Source organism: Anomaloglossus baeobatrachus, chromosome 6 (genome assembly GCF_048569485.1).
Source record: "Anomaloglossus baeobatrachus isolate aAnoBae1 chromosome 6, aAnoBae1.hap1, whole genome shotgun sequence".
NCBI classification, from domain to species: domain Eukaryota; kingdom Metazoa; phylum Chordata; class Amphibia; order Anura; family Aromobatidae; genus Anomaloglossus; species Anomaloglossus baeobatrachus.
The window spans coordinates 571,295,610-571,311,250 of record NC_134358.1 but is presented as its reverse complement, the minus strand read 5'-3'; the positions used below and the strand labels follow the sequence as shown (position 1 = coordinate 571,311,250).

The 15,641-nt window shown below is 51.7% G+C and overlaps 2 protein-coding genes across 8 annotated transcripts in view; both read left to right on the top strand.

Moving 5' to 3' along the window:
- Window positions 1-14,073, top strand: part of LOC142243697 (uncharacterized) — a 104,138-nt gene extending 90,065 nt beyond the window's left edge. For all 7 annotated transcript variants that reach the window (XM_075315861.1, XM_075315863.1, XM_075315865.1 and 4 more), the window contains one exon: window positions 12,014-14,073. In XM_075315861.1, coding sequence (XP_075171976.1) covers window positions 12,014-13,773 — 1,760 coding nt within the window. In that variant the 3' untranslated portion in view covers window positions 13,774-14,073. The remainder of the gene's footprint in view (window positions 1-12,013) is intronic.
- Window positions 1-15,641, top strand: part of LOC142243709 (uncharacterized) — a 329,550-nt gene that overhangs the window by 69,672 nt on the left and 244,237 nt on the right. The window lies entirely within an intron of this gene.

The following is a 15,641-nucleotide window of genomic DNA, read 5'->3' as shown; positions in this document are numbered from 1 at the left end:
GGCTGGGGCACATTTCTCCTCTCAGGGCAGCTGGGGCACAGCTGTCCTCTCGGGGCGTCTGGAGCACAGCTGTCCTCTCGGGGCGGCTGAAGCACAGTTCTCCTCTCAGGGTGGCTGGAGCACAGTTCTCTCAGGGCGGCTGGAGCACAGTTCTCCTCTCAGGGCGGCTGGAGCACAGTTCTCCTCTCAGGGCGGCTGGAGCACAGTTCTCCTCTCAGGGCGGCTGGAGCACAGTTGTCCTCTCGGGGCGGCTGGAGCACAGTTGTCCTCTCGGGACGGCTGGAACACAGTTGTCCTCTCGGGACGGCTGGAGCACAGTTGTCCTCTCGGGGCGGCTGGAGCACAGTTGTCCTCTTGGGGCGTCTGGAGCACAGTTGTCCTCTTGGGGCGGCTGGAGCACAGTTGTCCTCTTGGGGCGGCTGGAGCACAGTTTTGCTCTCAGGGCGGCTGGAGCACAGTTTTGCTCTCATGGCGGCTGGAGCACAGTTTTGCTCTCAGGGCAGCTGGAGCACAGTTCTCCTCTCGGGGTGTCTGGAGCACAGTTCTCCTTTCGGGGTGTCTGGAGCACAGTTCTCCTTTCGGGGTGTCTGGAGCACAGTTCTCCTCTCGGGGCGTCTGGAGCACAGTTCTCCTCTCGGGGCGTCTGGAGCACAGTTCTCTCAGGGCGTCTGGAGCACAGTTGTCCCCTCGGGGCGGCTGGAGCACAGTTCTCCTCTCAGGGCGGCTGGAGCACAGTTCTCCTCTCAGGGCGGCTGGGGCACATTTCTCCTCTCAGGGCAGCTGGGGCACAGCTGTCCTCTCGGGGCGTCTGGAGCACAGCTGTCCTCTCGGGGCGGCTGAAGCACAGTTCTCCTCTCAGGGTGGCTGGAGCACAGTTCTCTCAGGGCGGCTGGAGCACAGTTCTCCTCTCAGGGCGGCTGGAGCACAGTTCTCCTCTCAGGGCGGCTGGAGCACAGTTCTCCTCTCAGGGCGGCTGGAGCACAGTTGTCCTCTCGGGGCGGCTGGAGCACAGTTGTCCTCTCGGGACGGCTGGAACACAGTTGTCCTCTCGGGACGGCTGGAGCACAGTTGTCCTCTCGGGGCGGCTGGAGCACAGTTGTCCTCTCGGGGCGGCTGGAGCACAGTTGTCCTCTTGGGGCGGCTGGAGCACAGTTTTGCTCTCAGGGTGGCTGGAGCACAGTTTTGCTCTCAGGGCGGCTGGAGCACAGTTTTGCTCTCAGGGCGGCTGGAGCACAGTTCTCCTCTCAGGGCGGCTGGGGCACAGTTGTCCTCTCTTGGCGGCTGGGGCACAGTTGTCCTCTCTTGGCGGCTGGGGCACAGTTGTCCTCTCTTGGCGGCTGGGGCACAGTTGTCCTCTCTTGGTGGATGGAGCACAGGTGTCCCGTCAGGGCGGCTGGGGCACAGTTCTCCTCACTTGGTGGCTGGAGCACAGTTGTCCTAACTTGCTGTAGGAGGTAATAAATGCACAGTCCAAGTAATGCTTTGTTCATAGAGGGACTTTCATGGGTTGGCTTCTCGTGGAAACACACTGGTGGTATGGAGCTATTCACGGCTTTGACGCTATTGTGCCCTATTGCAGGGAGGGGAAGGCAGACAGAGTTTCTGGCATAGAAGTCAAGTTACGCTGGTTTTGGCTGGAAGCGCATAGGAAACCAGTATACAGGAGGGCCCAGGTTCAGCTTTATCTCTCCCGGCTGTATGAAACGTCACTCCTTTGTGCAGGTGATTATATGAAGAAAAAGATGTCCCCTCAGCATGGACTGTGATAGAGATTCTGGAAGCTTCCTCCCTCTCTCCTGAATAGACTGGACTGATTCAGTTTACTGCATGTGTCAGCTCTGAGGTGGGAGGCTCCTCCCAGCCGTTTCCATGGCAGCTTGTGAGAATGAACACCTGACTTTCATATGCATACAATGACCAGCAGATGGCAGCACAGCACATTTACCAATCCTCAGTGTACGGACATCATAACACAGTGCAATTCATACTGCCTGACTCACAGGGCACACAGTAATCCTGGCACACTGGAACAGATCTACTGCTGCACGACAACTGTGTAACTCAGCAGCAGCAGAACGGCTACCGGGGTACCACAATATAACATATGCAATCAATGACTGACTTATAATGTTCAATAAGGTTCACACTCGGCCGTGACCGGGAACGAACATTAGTACAATCGGCCAGTCATCCCCTCATGGAAACAACAGCAGTAGTTAATATAAATACCTTGTAATCTATGGGGTTTTTTACATTTCAATAGAGATAGGCGAGTACTGTAATATTCGTATTCCCTATACTTTTAACAAACACTTGTATATTCATTATGAATAGTGAGTACAATGCAAGTCAATGGGAAATGCGAGTAACTTTCTGCTGGGCCTGAGGAAAAGGATGAAATGGATGGGAAAGTGATGAAACTCAATGGCGGGATCCTGGAGAATGCCTGCGTGCATTTCTAACTCACATATGGTTTCTGGTAATAAGGATGTAACAGTATTACGCCATTTATTCGCTCTCTCTGTCTCTCTCTCCAACCGCTTAACACTCACCGATCACCAGCACGGCTGTCACACTTCTCCCACAGCCTCTTATTCTTCCCTACCCGCTCATTAGGCACATACATATTCACTGCTTCCCCCGTCTGTTATTGGTTGCCGACAGACGGGCCCCTACACTTAGTGACAGCTGTCTGACTGCAACCAATCACAGCCGTGGGCTGCCTCACACTCCCAGGACGGCATTTTCAGTGTTAAAGTGCGGGGCCGTGTCCCGTTCCCACCAGTACTTTCACAGTGACAATGCTGGCATAGAGGTGCGGGCTGCCCCACACGGCATTGTCAGTATTGGAGGGCTGGTGGGGAGCTGGACACAGCCCACACTAACACTGACAATGCTGTCCAGGGAGTTTGGAGCAGACTGCACCTCCATGCCAGCACTACTAAAGTACTGGTGGGGTGCGGGATACGGCCCAGCACTTTATGCCAGAGTGCTTCAGGTCACCAGAGGTCTGTGGGAAACCAGGTATGACCTCCGATGAACTGAGTGACATCACTGCTGCCAGCTGAGTCCTTTTTGTTAGTGTTTCACGGAAAATGGAGAGATGAAACATGTTTTCGGTCTCTCCAGACTCGGATGTAGCAGAGCCAAGACTGTCATGGGATCTCGTGGGTTACGTCGGACCTGGGTGTTATGGGATTAATAAAGTGGTGAAAGAGGGTGGTTTTGTATTTTATTCCAAATAAAAGCTTTTTCTTGGTGTAAGTGAATTTCTTTTAACTTATAGGATTAGTGATGGGGGGGGCTCATAGAAGACTCCTTCCCATCACTAATTGTGGACTTGATGACAGCTGTGCGCTGTTATTAATCCCTCATTACCTTGGTTACCACCGCATCAGAGCAATCGTGATGAGCCCGGTAAAGTCCCGGGAATGTCACATATAATGGCTGCAGAAATTCTGGACGGCTGCTTGCTGATATTTTTAGGCTGGGGGGCTCCAAATAACGTGGGTCTCCCCAGCCTGAGAATACCAGCCCTCAGCTTGAGGATTTATCTTGGCTGGGTATCAAAATTAAGGGGGACTACTTGTTTTTGTATATTATTTAATTTACTGTCACTCAGCGTGGGGGCACGTCTGACGGCAACCAGTCACAGATTGGGGAAGCAGTGAATATGTGTGAGCCTAATGAGTGGGTAGGGAAGAAGAATGAGAGACAGCGGGAGCAGTGTGACAGCCGTGCCAGTGATCAGTGAGTATGAAGTGCTTGGAGAGATGCTGGCAATGTCATGTGTACAAAATGGCAGTGGAAGGGGTTTTATAGACGCTATGATGCTGCGTGGCCAGCCGATCACAGTAAAGCCACAACCAAGATGGCTACGGCGTTACTGTGATTGGTTAAGAAGCACAACATGTTTAGTGGCTGCTTAACATGCTGGGCGGAACATCCGAATATAGCGAGGCAAATACACCATTACTCGCTATATAACGAATACCCTGAATACCGCCTGTGAGGCAAATCCCGGGATATGAAGATGAATTATGACTCCAGTCATAATCCCTCATCACTCCCTGGCAGTGCCCCCTCCCTTCTTGTTCTCAGTGTTCCACTTACACCTCCATGGCCATGTCCTGTGATATGGAAATTAGGTGGCTTGGGGACAATGGACACAGGATGACTCCCTGCCGTGACCCTGTAGTGGGGGCTGCTAGCTAGTTAGCAAGGCTATGGAAATAGCCAGACAGAACGACTCCAGTAAAAAATGGTTCATATCTCGCAAGCCATATTTCCGATAAATATGGCAACCATAAAAATGGTGTCTCCGCATGCGGACGATGCCGGCACACCCTTTTTATGGGAGCAGGACATTGGGAAATGCCCCAGGCGTGATATCAGCCAATGGGGAACTGGCAGACAGGTCATGAGTCCCCTCGTTCTGTAGCTAAATTCATAACTGTCACAATGAGAGCATTGGCGTCCGCCTACGACGCTCCCAGGCAAAGTTATGGCCCATATTCCATGTTGTGGATTGTCCATAACTCAAGCCAGGGGTGGAGCAGTGCTCCCTCTGAGGTCACTAAGGTAGGAGGGGACCTGGATTTGCCCAGGTTGATAACCCTACTTCGGCCATTTTCCAGTGTTCTTTTCGCTGGGGGCACGTGTAGGAAACATCTGTGGGAAGGATCCTAGAAACCTGGGTACAGCGCCCCCCTGTGGCCAGACGCAACAAGGTAACTGCTGGAACTGTGTATGCCTGTTTGTAACCCATGCTTTGATTGTAACTGTACTCTGACATATGTATATTCTGTAGATTCCCTATTGTATATATTGTAGTTTCTAGTGTGCTTTAGGCTGATTAAATTATATAATTAATCTTGGGCTGTTCTGTTATCTCGATCTTGAATCCCACGTCTGTGTGTTCGGCTAATAGTTACCGTAAATCGGTTGGTGGCAGCGAATTGTGCCAAGGATTATTGTGGGGAGGCCAGTGAGATTCGGGGAGATTTTATATATTCCGCCCGCGGAGGTCGGGGGAATATATACCTTACTCTCACCGGGGACCCTTCAATAATCGGCATAAGTAGTATAGCGGCCTCCTTGCTTATTGTCGGGCAATTCCATAATTGGCCTGACTATAAGAGGGGCGCTAGAGAGCGCGTCACGTGCTCTGTCTGTCGGTCGGGAGGTATAAAGGAGGGGTGACCCCCACTTGTTACCCCCCGATTGTGACGTACTGGTAGCCAGCGCGGGGGATTTCTGAGTGACCCCCCCGGTGGTTTGTGACATATTGGGGGCATAGCGGTGGGATCGAGATAATAGTGTGTGTGAGTGTGAGACCCATACTCCCAGACACTAAAGACTGCCTGCAGCAGCTGTGGCTGCTGGGGTCTTCAGACTAGCTCAACACTAGAGTGTCAGAGTGCAGATACTGTAAGGTGTGTGGAGGCATCAGGTGTCAGTTCTGTGTCAGTGACCAAAAGTCTGCAAGAATGGCTGATGGCACCAGGAGCAGAGCTATGCAACTGGCCAATGCTAAAGCAGGAGCCGAAGAGAGGGAGGACGGTGCTGTGGGCAGTAATGAGGAGGTTGCCCACGAGTCCTCCAGGAGCTCGACGCCAGAAAACCGTTCTGCAGAGGACAGCGCACAAGCTGGCAATTATGGACAAGATGAGGAGCAGCTCACCCAAGGGTCCTCAACGAGCCAGATGCCAGCCCTCCGCTCTGCAATGGACAGTGAATCACCAGGCTCCGCAGCGGGCCGCAGATCACCACGTGCCATTCCACCGAGCCTGGGAGGCTCGGATAGCCTTCTTCAAATGGCTATGGCCCTTCTCCAGGCTGGAGACCAGGAGGGCTACAAGGGACTCCTGGCAGAGCGCAGGGCAGAGCGGCAAGCAGCGCGTGAGGCTGAGGCTGCGGAGCGGCAGGCAGCGCGTGAAGAGCGCCAGGCAGAGCGTGACTACCAGCTGCAGCTAGCTCAGCTCCGGCCCTCATCAGCCACACGTGACCTTCAAGACACCAAACTTCCAAAGGTCCGTGTTGAGGACTTCCCAGTGCTGGAGAAGGATGGAGACTTGGACTCTTTCTTGACTGCTTTTGAACGGACTTGCTTGCAGCACCATCTGGACAAGGACCAGTGGGCCAAATACCTGACCCCCCGTTTAAGGGGTAAGGCCCTGGAAATCCTTGGGGACTTGCCTGCTGAGGCAGATCAGGGCTACGACACCATCAAGCGGGCCCTGATCCAACAGTACAACCTCACTCCGGAGTCCTACCGCAAGAAGTTCCGGACCCTGCAGAAGGGACCAAAGGACTCCTGGGCTGACCACCGGCGGGCACTTGCCCGAGCTGCCGACCACTGGACCCAAGGCCTGCAGCTTTCCACCGGACCAGAGATCCTGGACTTGGTCATCACGGAGCAACTCTTGTGGAACTGCCCTGAGGATCTCCGCCAGTTCATCCGAGACCAGAAGCCAAAGGGGTCCACGGCTACAGCTGCCCTGGCCGATGACTACACCAACAATCGGGCTCCTGAAGCCAGGAGAGCAGCCACCAGCAGCACCTGGAGAGGGGGTAAGATGAACTCTGCGACTGCCCCACCTGCCCCTAGACTGCAGGGGGTGTCCCCCTCAACTCCCCTCTCCAGGCCCGTGGCAGAGCCAAGACGGTGCCACCAGTGCAACCTACCTGGACACTTCAAGGCCATGTGCCCTCAGCGTCCCAAGGCCCCGGCTCCGTCCCCGTCCCAAGGGCCGCCCAAGGTGTATTGTGTGGGTGGGGGTGGTGGTAGGTCCCTGGACAGCTTCCAACCTGTCACCGTCGGCCGGTCTGTGACCATAGGACTGCGAGACAGCGCCTCGGAGGTGACTCTGGTGCGGCCTGAGATGGTGTCCCCCCAAGACTTGATCCCTGGAAAAACCCTCGCTGTCTCCGGGATTGGAGGCACTGACCCGGCGCTGCCTGTTGCTGACATTTATGTGGACTGGGGCGCAGGGCGGGGGGTGAGGGAGGTGGGGGTAACTGATCGGATCCCTGCAAACGTGCTACTTGGGACAGATTTGGGGCAGATAACCTCCCAGTTTGGGCCCCCCCCAAGGGCTGAACCTTCAGCCAGTACTGACATGACTCCTGACAATGTTAATGTGTTATCTATGAATGATGTAAGGGAGGAGGGAGTGAACTCTGATATTTCTGCTTGCATAGACACCATAGACACACACGCAGCTGCAGCTGTGACAGGAGGGGAGGGGGTCAGAGAAAGGTGTGACAATGCCTCTACAAGTAACCAGCCTGTGAGCTGGGATCTGTTGCCCTCTGCAGGGATAAGCAGAGAGCAGGGTGCTGCAGGGGGAGGACCAGTGTGTGGGGTGGGGGCTACCACAGCAAATGTGGGGTCCCCAGAGATTTCACAGCGGGGTTCTGTTGCTGCAGGAGGGGAACAGGCAGGTGAGATTGGGGCCGGTCCAGGAGCGGAAGTGCTCCCAGGTAAGATCTCGGTGCATGGTTCCCCCACAACCGGGGTGTCAGGAAGCCAGGTAGGTCTGCCTGAACCGGCGACTTGGTCAGGAACGGAGGAGGAGCAGGCACGACCCACGGTCGCAGCGGCTGTGGCCGCTGTCACCCGCAGTGGGAGTGCTGGAAGCCAAGGGGCCTCCCGGAGGTCCGATAGCTCTTCCCCTTCTGACCAAGTGGCAGCCGAGTCAGGTGGAGGCCAGGACACAGGTCCCGGGGTACTGACTGAAGATGTGACAGTCTCGTCGATTCTGGCCACATCTAGTCAGGGGTTTCAGGCAGCGTTAGAAGCTGACGACAGCCTGAAAGCTCTTAAGGAGCAGGCGGCACAGCCTCCCTCGGACTCGGACCCGGAGCGAGTGGTCTGGGACCAAGGACGGCTGTACCGGGCCACGGTCCAGCAGGGTTCACCGGAGGCGTGGCCCAGGGACCGACAATTGGTGGTACCCTATCCGTTCCGGACGGAGTTGTTGCGGATCGCACATGAGATTCCGATGGCCGGACACCTAGGGATCGCTAAGACCAAGGCCAGGTTAAACCAGCATTTCTACTGGCCAAAAATGGGGGCCGATGTGGCTGCCTACTGCCGTTCGTGTGAAACCTGTCAGAGAGTGGGGAAGGCGGGGCCACGCCCCAAAGCCCCACTAGTATCTCTGCCAATCATCGATGAGCCTTTCAGGAGGGTGGCTGTGGATCTGGTCGGCCCGCTGGCCATCCCCAGCAGCTCCGGGAAACGCTTCCTACTGACGGTAGTGGACTATGCCACCCGGTACCCAGAAGCAGTGGCCTTGTCGTCCATTCGGGCTGACAAGGTGGCCACCGCATTGCTGGAGATTTTCTCCCGAGTGGGTTTTCCCCAGGAAATGCTCACTGACCGGGGGACCCAATTCATGTCCCAGCTGATGGAGGCCCTCTGTAAGCAAGTCCAGGTGCGACATCTGGTGGCCAGCCCGTACCATCCACAGACTAATGGCCTGTGCGAGCGGTTCAATGGCACCTTAAAGCAGATGCTTAAGATGTTGGTCGACTCCCATGGGCGTGACTGGGAGCGGTATCTCCCACACCTGTTATTTGCTTACCGGGAGGTTCCACAGGCCTCAACAGGATTCTCACCGTTTGAGCTCCTGTACGGGCGACGTGTGCGGGGCCCCCTGGCTCTGGTGAAAGAGGCTTGGGAAGGGGATTTGGCCACCCCTGGAGTGTCGGTTATCGAGTATGTCATGCGCTTCCGGGACAAAATGCAGGCCTTGACGCAACTGGTACACGACAATATGGCTCAAGCCCAGGCCGATCAGAAGCGTTGGTACGACCAGAACGCTTGTGAGAGGACCTACCAAGTGGGTCAAAAGGTGTGGGTACTGGTCCCCGTACCACAGGACAAGCTTCAGGCAGCCTGGGAAGGCCCATACCTCGTGTACCAGCAGCTCAACCCTGTAACGTACCTGGTCACCCTGGACCCTGCCCGTGGAAGGCGGAAGCCCTTCCATGTGAACATGATGAAGGCACATCATGAGCGGGAGGCATGTGCGCTCCCCGTGTGCAACCTGCCCGAGGAGGGAGAAGCGGAAACCCTCTTGGATATGCTAGCCCAGGTTAGGGCAGGCGGATCCATTGAGGATGTGGAGGTTGGCCACCAGCTCTTGGAAGACCAACGGTCCCAGCTGTGGGCCACCCTCCTCCCCTTCCGGGGGTTGTTTACCAACCAGCCCGGAAGGACTGACTTGGCTGTCCATCACGTGGACACTGGGGATCATCCCCCGATCCGGCGTTCAGCATATCGGGTCTCCCTGGAGGTGCAGCAACACATGCGCCAGGAGATTGACGAGATGCTGAAGCTGGGGGTGATCCAGGCATCCAACAGCGCTTGGGCCTCGCCTGTAGTCCTCGTCCCTAAGAAGGACCGAACCACTCGGTTCTGCGTGGACTACAGGGGGCTCAATGCGGTCACGGTCGCCGATGCGTACCCAATGCCACGCATCGATGACCTGCTCGATCAGTTGGCCGGGGCTCAGTACCTGACCATCATGGATCTGAGCCGGGGATATTGGCAGATCCCCCTGACTCGCAAGGCCAGGGAACGCTCTGCCTTTATTACCCCATTTGGACTGTACGAGTCCACGGTGATGCCATTCGGGATGAGGAATGCCCCTGCCACTTTCCAGCGGATGGTCAACACCCTGCTCAAGGGACTTGAAGGGTACGCGGCCGCGTACCTGGATGACATTGCCGTCTTCAGTCCCACCTGGGAGGACCACCTAGAGCATCTAGCACAGGTGCTCAGGCGGATCCACCGGGCAGGTTTGACCATCAAGCCGGGAAAGTGTCAGCTGGCCATGAGCGAGGTCCAGTACCTCGGTCACCGGGTAGGTGGGAGAACACTGAAGCCCGAGCCTGAGAAAGTGGAAGCCATCGCATCCTGGCCCACCCCCAGGACCAAGAAGCAGGTGATGTCCTTCTTGGGGACCGCTGGGTACTATAGGAGGTTTGTTCCATGCTATAGTAGCCTGGCAAAGCCCTTGACGGACCTCACCAAGAAGAAGCTGCCCTCTGCAGTCGATTGGACAATGGACTGCGAGACAGCCTTCCGGGCCCTAAAGGACGCCCTGTCCAGCCCGCCCGTGCTACAGGCAGCCGACTTCACGCGGCCGTTTGTAGTACAGACCGACGCCAGTGACTTCGGCCTCGGTGCGGTGCTCAGCCAGGTGGACTCTGCGAGCCAAGAGCACCCAGTCTTGTACCTGAGCAGGAAGCTGTTACCAAGGGAAGTTGCCTATTCCACGATGGAGAAGGAGTGCCTGGCCATAGTGTGGGCCCTGCAGCGTCTGCAACCCTATCTATACGGGCGCCACTTCATCGTGGAGACGGACCACAATCCCCTCAGCTGGTTGCACACCGTCTCTGGGACGAATGGGCGATTGTTGCGATGGAGCCTTGCGCTCCAGCAATACAACTTCACCATTCGCCACAAAAGGGGCCGTGACCACGGTAACGCAGACGGGCTGTCCCGACAAGGAGAGGTCGCGGACGGGCGCACGGGGGAACACCGGAGTGTGCTGCCCCCTAGCGCCCTCAAAAGGGGGGAGGTGTGAGGCAAATCCCGGGATATGAAGATGAATTATGACTCCAGTCATAATCCCTCATCACTCCCTGGCAGTGCCCCCTCCCTTCTTGTTCTCAGTGTTCCACTTACACCTCCATGGCCATGTCCTGTGATATGGAAATTAGGTGGCTTGGGGACAATGGACACAGGATGACTCCCTGCCGTGACCCTGTAGTGGGGGCTGCTAGCTAGTTAGCAAGGCTATGGAAATAGCCAGACAGAACGACTCCAGTAAAAAATGGTTCATATCTCGCAAGCCATATTTCCGATAAATATGGCAACCATAAAAATGGTGTCTCCGCATGCGGACGATGCCGGCACACCCTTTTTATGGGAGCAGGACATTGGGAAATGCCCCAGGCGTGATATCAGCCAATGGGGAACTGGCAGACAGGTCATGAGTCCCCTCGTTCTGTAGCTAAATTCATAACTGTCACAATGAGAGCATTGGCGTCCGCCTACGACGCTCCCAGGCAAAGTTATGGCCCATATTCCATGTTGTGGATTGTCCATAACTCAAGCCAGGGGTGGAGCAGTGCTCCCTCTGAGGTCACTAAGGTAGGAGGGGACCTGGATTTGCCCAGGTTGATAACCCTACTTCGGCCATTTTCCAGTGTTCTTTTCGCTGGGGGCACGTGTAGGAAACATCTGTGGGAAGGATCCTAGAAACCTGGGTACAGCGCCCCCCTGTGGCCAGACGCAACAAGGTAACTGCTGGAACTGTGTATGCCTGTTTGTAACCCATGCTTTGATTGTAACTGTACTCTGACATATGTATATTCTGTAGATTCCCTATTGTATATATTGTAGTTTCTAGTGTGCTTTAGGCTGATTAAATTATATAATTAATCTTGGGCTGTTCTGTTATCTCGATCTTGAATCCCACGTCTGTGTGTTCGGCTAATAGTTACCGTAAATCGGTTGGTGGCAGCGAATTGTGCCAAGGATTATTGTGGGGAGGCCAGTGAGATTCGGGGAGATTTTATATATTCCGCCCGCGGAGGTCGGGGGAATATATACCTTACTCTCACCGGGGACCCTTCAATAATCGGCATAAGTAGTATAGCGGCCTCCTTGCTTATTGTCGGGCAATTCCATAATTGGCCTGACTATAAGAGGGGCGCTAGAGAGCGCGTCACGTGCTCTGTCTGTCGGTCGGGAGGTATAAAGGAGGGGTGACCCCCACTTGTTACCCCCCGATTGTGACGTACTGGTAGCCAGCGCGGGGGATTTCTGAGTGACCCCCCCGGTGGTTTGTGACACCGCCCTATTCTGGGAATAGCAACTAATACATTTACTCATCACTGTATTTCAAATATTTTTTAAAAATTTATATTTGATAAAAATCATTTATAAAATAATATTTTTCAAAAGCAATAACACCAATTTTGTTCTTGGCAGGTAACGATACCAGGAGTGTCAAAGAAAAGCTCATAACGTCCTATTTTATAGCAGATTGTAATATCACACATTATACATATAAAGAGCTTGCCAACATCTCGGATATATCAACCAACCGATCCAGCAATAAGCTACCGTCTGAGCCTTTTACTGAAATACTATCTCCTAATTCATTACAGAAGCAAAATAAAAATAACAGAAATGTGGAACAGCAGAGAGTACCGACAACACAGAAGAAATACTCATGTTCAGAATGTGATAAATGTTTTACTAATAAATCAAAGCTTGTTGGACATGAGAGAATTCACACAGGAGAGAAGCCATATTCATGTTCTGAATGTGAGAAATGTTTTTCAGAGAAATCAAGCCTTGTTAGACATGAGAGAATTCACACAGGAGAGAAGCCATATTCATGTTCTGAATGTGAGAAATGTTTTGCTAACAAATCAAACCTTGTTAACCATGAGAGAACTCACACAGGAGAGAAGCCATATTCATGTTCTGAATGTGAGAAATGTTTTAATGATCAATCTCAGCTTGTTAGACATGAGAGAATTCACACAGGAGAGAAGCCATATTCATGTTCAGAATGCGATAGATGTTTTAATCAGATAGCAAATCTTGTTACCCATGAAAAAATTCATGCAGATGAAAAAATCTATTCATGTATAGAATGTGGTAAATGTTTTTCAGGGAAATCAAGTCTTGTTGCACATGAGAGAATTCACACAGGAGAAAAGCCTTTTTCATGTTTAGAATGTGGTAAATGTTTTTCAGTGAAATCAAGTCTTGTTGCACATGAGAGAATTCACACAGGAGAGAAGCCTTTTTCATGTTTAGAATGTGGTAAATGTTTTTCAGCGAAATCAAGTTTTGTTGCACATGAGAGAATTCACACAGGAGAGAAGCCATATTCATGTTCAGAATGTGGGAAATGTTTTGCTACGAAACAAAGCCTTGTTGCACATGGGAGAATTCACACAGGAGAGAAGCCATTTTTATGTTTAGAATGTGGTAAATGTTTTTCAGAAACATCAAGTCTTGTTGCACATGAGAGAATTCACACAGGAGAGAAGCCATTTTTATGTTTAGAATGTGGTAAATGTTTTTCAGAAACATCAAGTCTTGTTGCACATGAGAGAATTCACACAGGAGAGAAGCCATATTCATGTGCAGAGTGTGGGAAAGGTTTTACTCATAAATCAAATCTTGTTAATCATGAGAGAATTCACACAGGAGAGAAGCCATATTCATGTTCAGAATGTGAGAGATGTTTTAATCAGAAATCAGGTCTTGTAGCACATGAAAAAATTCACATAGGCGAAAAAAGATACTCATGTTCAGAATGTGGGAAATGTTTTACTCATAAATCACACCTTGTTAAACATGAGAGAATTCACACAGGAGAGAAGCCATATTCATGTCCTGCATGTGAGAAATGTTTTGCTGATAAATCAAAGCTTGTTAGACATGAGAGAATTCACACAGGAGAGAAGCCATATTCATGTTCTGAATGTGAGAAATGTTTTTCACAAAAATCAAATCTTGTTATACATGAGAGAATTCACACAGGGGAGAAGCCATATTCATGTCCTGAATGTGGGAAATGTTTTACTAATAAGCCATCTCTTATTTCACACCAAAGTTATCACAAAGGAGAGAAGCCATTTTCATGTTCAGAACGTGGGAAATGCTTTTGCCAGAAATCGAGTCTTATGAAACATCAGAGTTCACTCAATGGAGAAGTAATTATCATGTAAACATTTGCAACATGAGAGAATTCACTCAAAGGAGAAGCCACTGATCATCAGTATATGGATGAAGTTTTTTTTTTGTTTTTTTTTAAAACAACTCATCTACATAAATGACGTTAAGCATGATAAAATCCATTTTCATCTTCAGAATGTAGGACATTTTTCACTTGGAGATCAGCTCTAGATCTGTGGAAAAGAACCAAAACCATTTTAACAGTTCGATTGTATGCGTGATGCACCACTGTTAGTCTTGCTGACCTTATGCATGAGTACATGCACATGTATATACTCAATACAAAACTATAGCTATCTACAACACTGTGTGTGCGAGTTTCTGTCTTGTGGCCTGTGCAGCTGGGGACAGTCTAAGTATCTGGTTCTCCTCGAGTTAACAGGAATTTTAAAGGGCTATTGCATATTAAAATATGTTACATTTTTGCTACCTATGACCAGGGCCGCCACTAGGAATTTTAGGGCCCTATACTGGCAAAATTATGGGGCCCCCCTGAGACTCCGCCCAGGCTCCACCCCCGCTTTGCCTCCACCCCGCAAACTTTCCACAGTCCGCCACTACTCTTGAAAAAACATATATACAGTATATACTGTGTATATATACAGTGCCTACAAGTAGTATTCAACCCCCTGCAGATTGAGCAGGTTTGATAAGATGCAAACAAGTTAGAGCCTGCAAACTTCAAACAAGAGCAGGATTTATTAACAGATGCATAAATCTTACAAACCAACAAGTTATGTTGCTCAGTTAATTTTTAATAAATTTTCAACATAAAAGTGTGGGTCAATTATTATTCAACCCCTAGGTTTAATATTTTGTGGAATAACCCTTGTTTGCAATTACAGCTAATAATCGTCTTTTATAAGACCTGATCAGGCCGGCACAGGTCTCTGGAGTTATCTTGGCCCACTCCTCCATGCAGATCTTCTCCAAGTTATCTAGGTTCTTTGGGTGTCTCATGTGGACTTTAATCTTGAGCTCCTTCCACAAGTTTTCAATTGGGTTAAGGTCAGGAGACTGACTAGGCCACTGCAACACCTTGATTTTTTCCCTCTTGAACCAGGCCTTTGTTTTCTTGGCTGTGTACTTTGGGTCGTTGTCTTGTTGGAAGATGAAATGACGACCCATTTTAAGATCCTTGATGGAGGAGCGGAGGTTCTTGGCCAAAATCTCCAGGTAGGCCGTGCTATCCATCTTCCCATGGATGCGGACCAGATGGCCAGGCCCCTTGGCTGAGAAACAGCCCCACAGCATGATGCTGCCACCACCATGCTTGACTGTAGGGATGGTATTCTTGGGGTTGTATGCAGTGCCATCCAGTCTCCAAACGTCACGTGTGTGGTTGGCACCAAAGATCTCGATCTTGGTCTCATCAGACCAGAGAACCTTGAACCAGTCTGTCTCAGAGTCCTCCAAGTGATCATGAGCAAACTGTAGACGAGCCTTGACATGACGCTTTGAAAGTAAAGGTACCTTACGGGATAGTCTGGAACGGAGACCATTGCGGTGGAGTACGTTACTTATGGTATTGACTGAAACCAATGTCCCCACTGCCATGAGATCTTCCCGGAGCTTTTTTCTTGTTGTCCTTGGGTTAGCCTTGACTCTTCGGACAAGCCTGGCCTCGGCACAGGAGGAAACGTTCAAAGGCTGTCCAGGCCGTGGAAGGCTAACAGTAGTTCCATAAGCCTTCCACTTCCGGATGATGCTCCCAACAGTGGAGACAAGTAGGCCCAACTCCTTGGAAAGGGTTTTGTACCCCTTGCCAGCCTTGTGACCCTCCACGATCTTGTCTCTGATGGCCTTGGAATGCTGCTTTGTCTTTCCCATGTTGACCATGTATGAGTGCTGTTCACAAGGT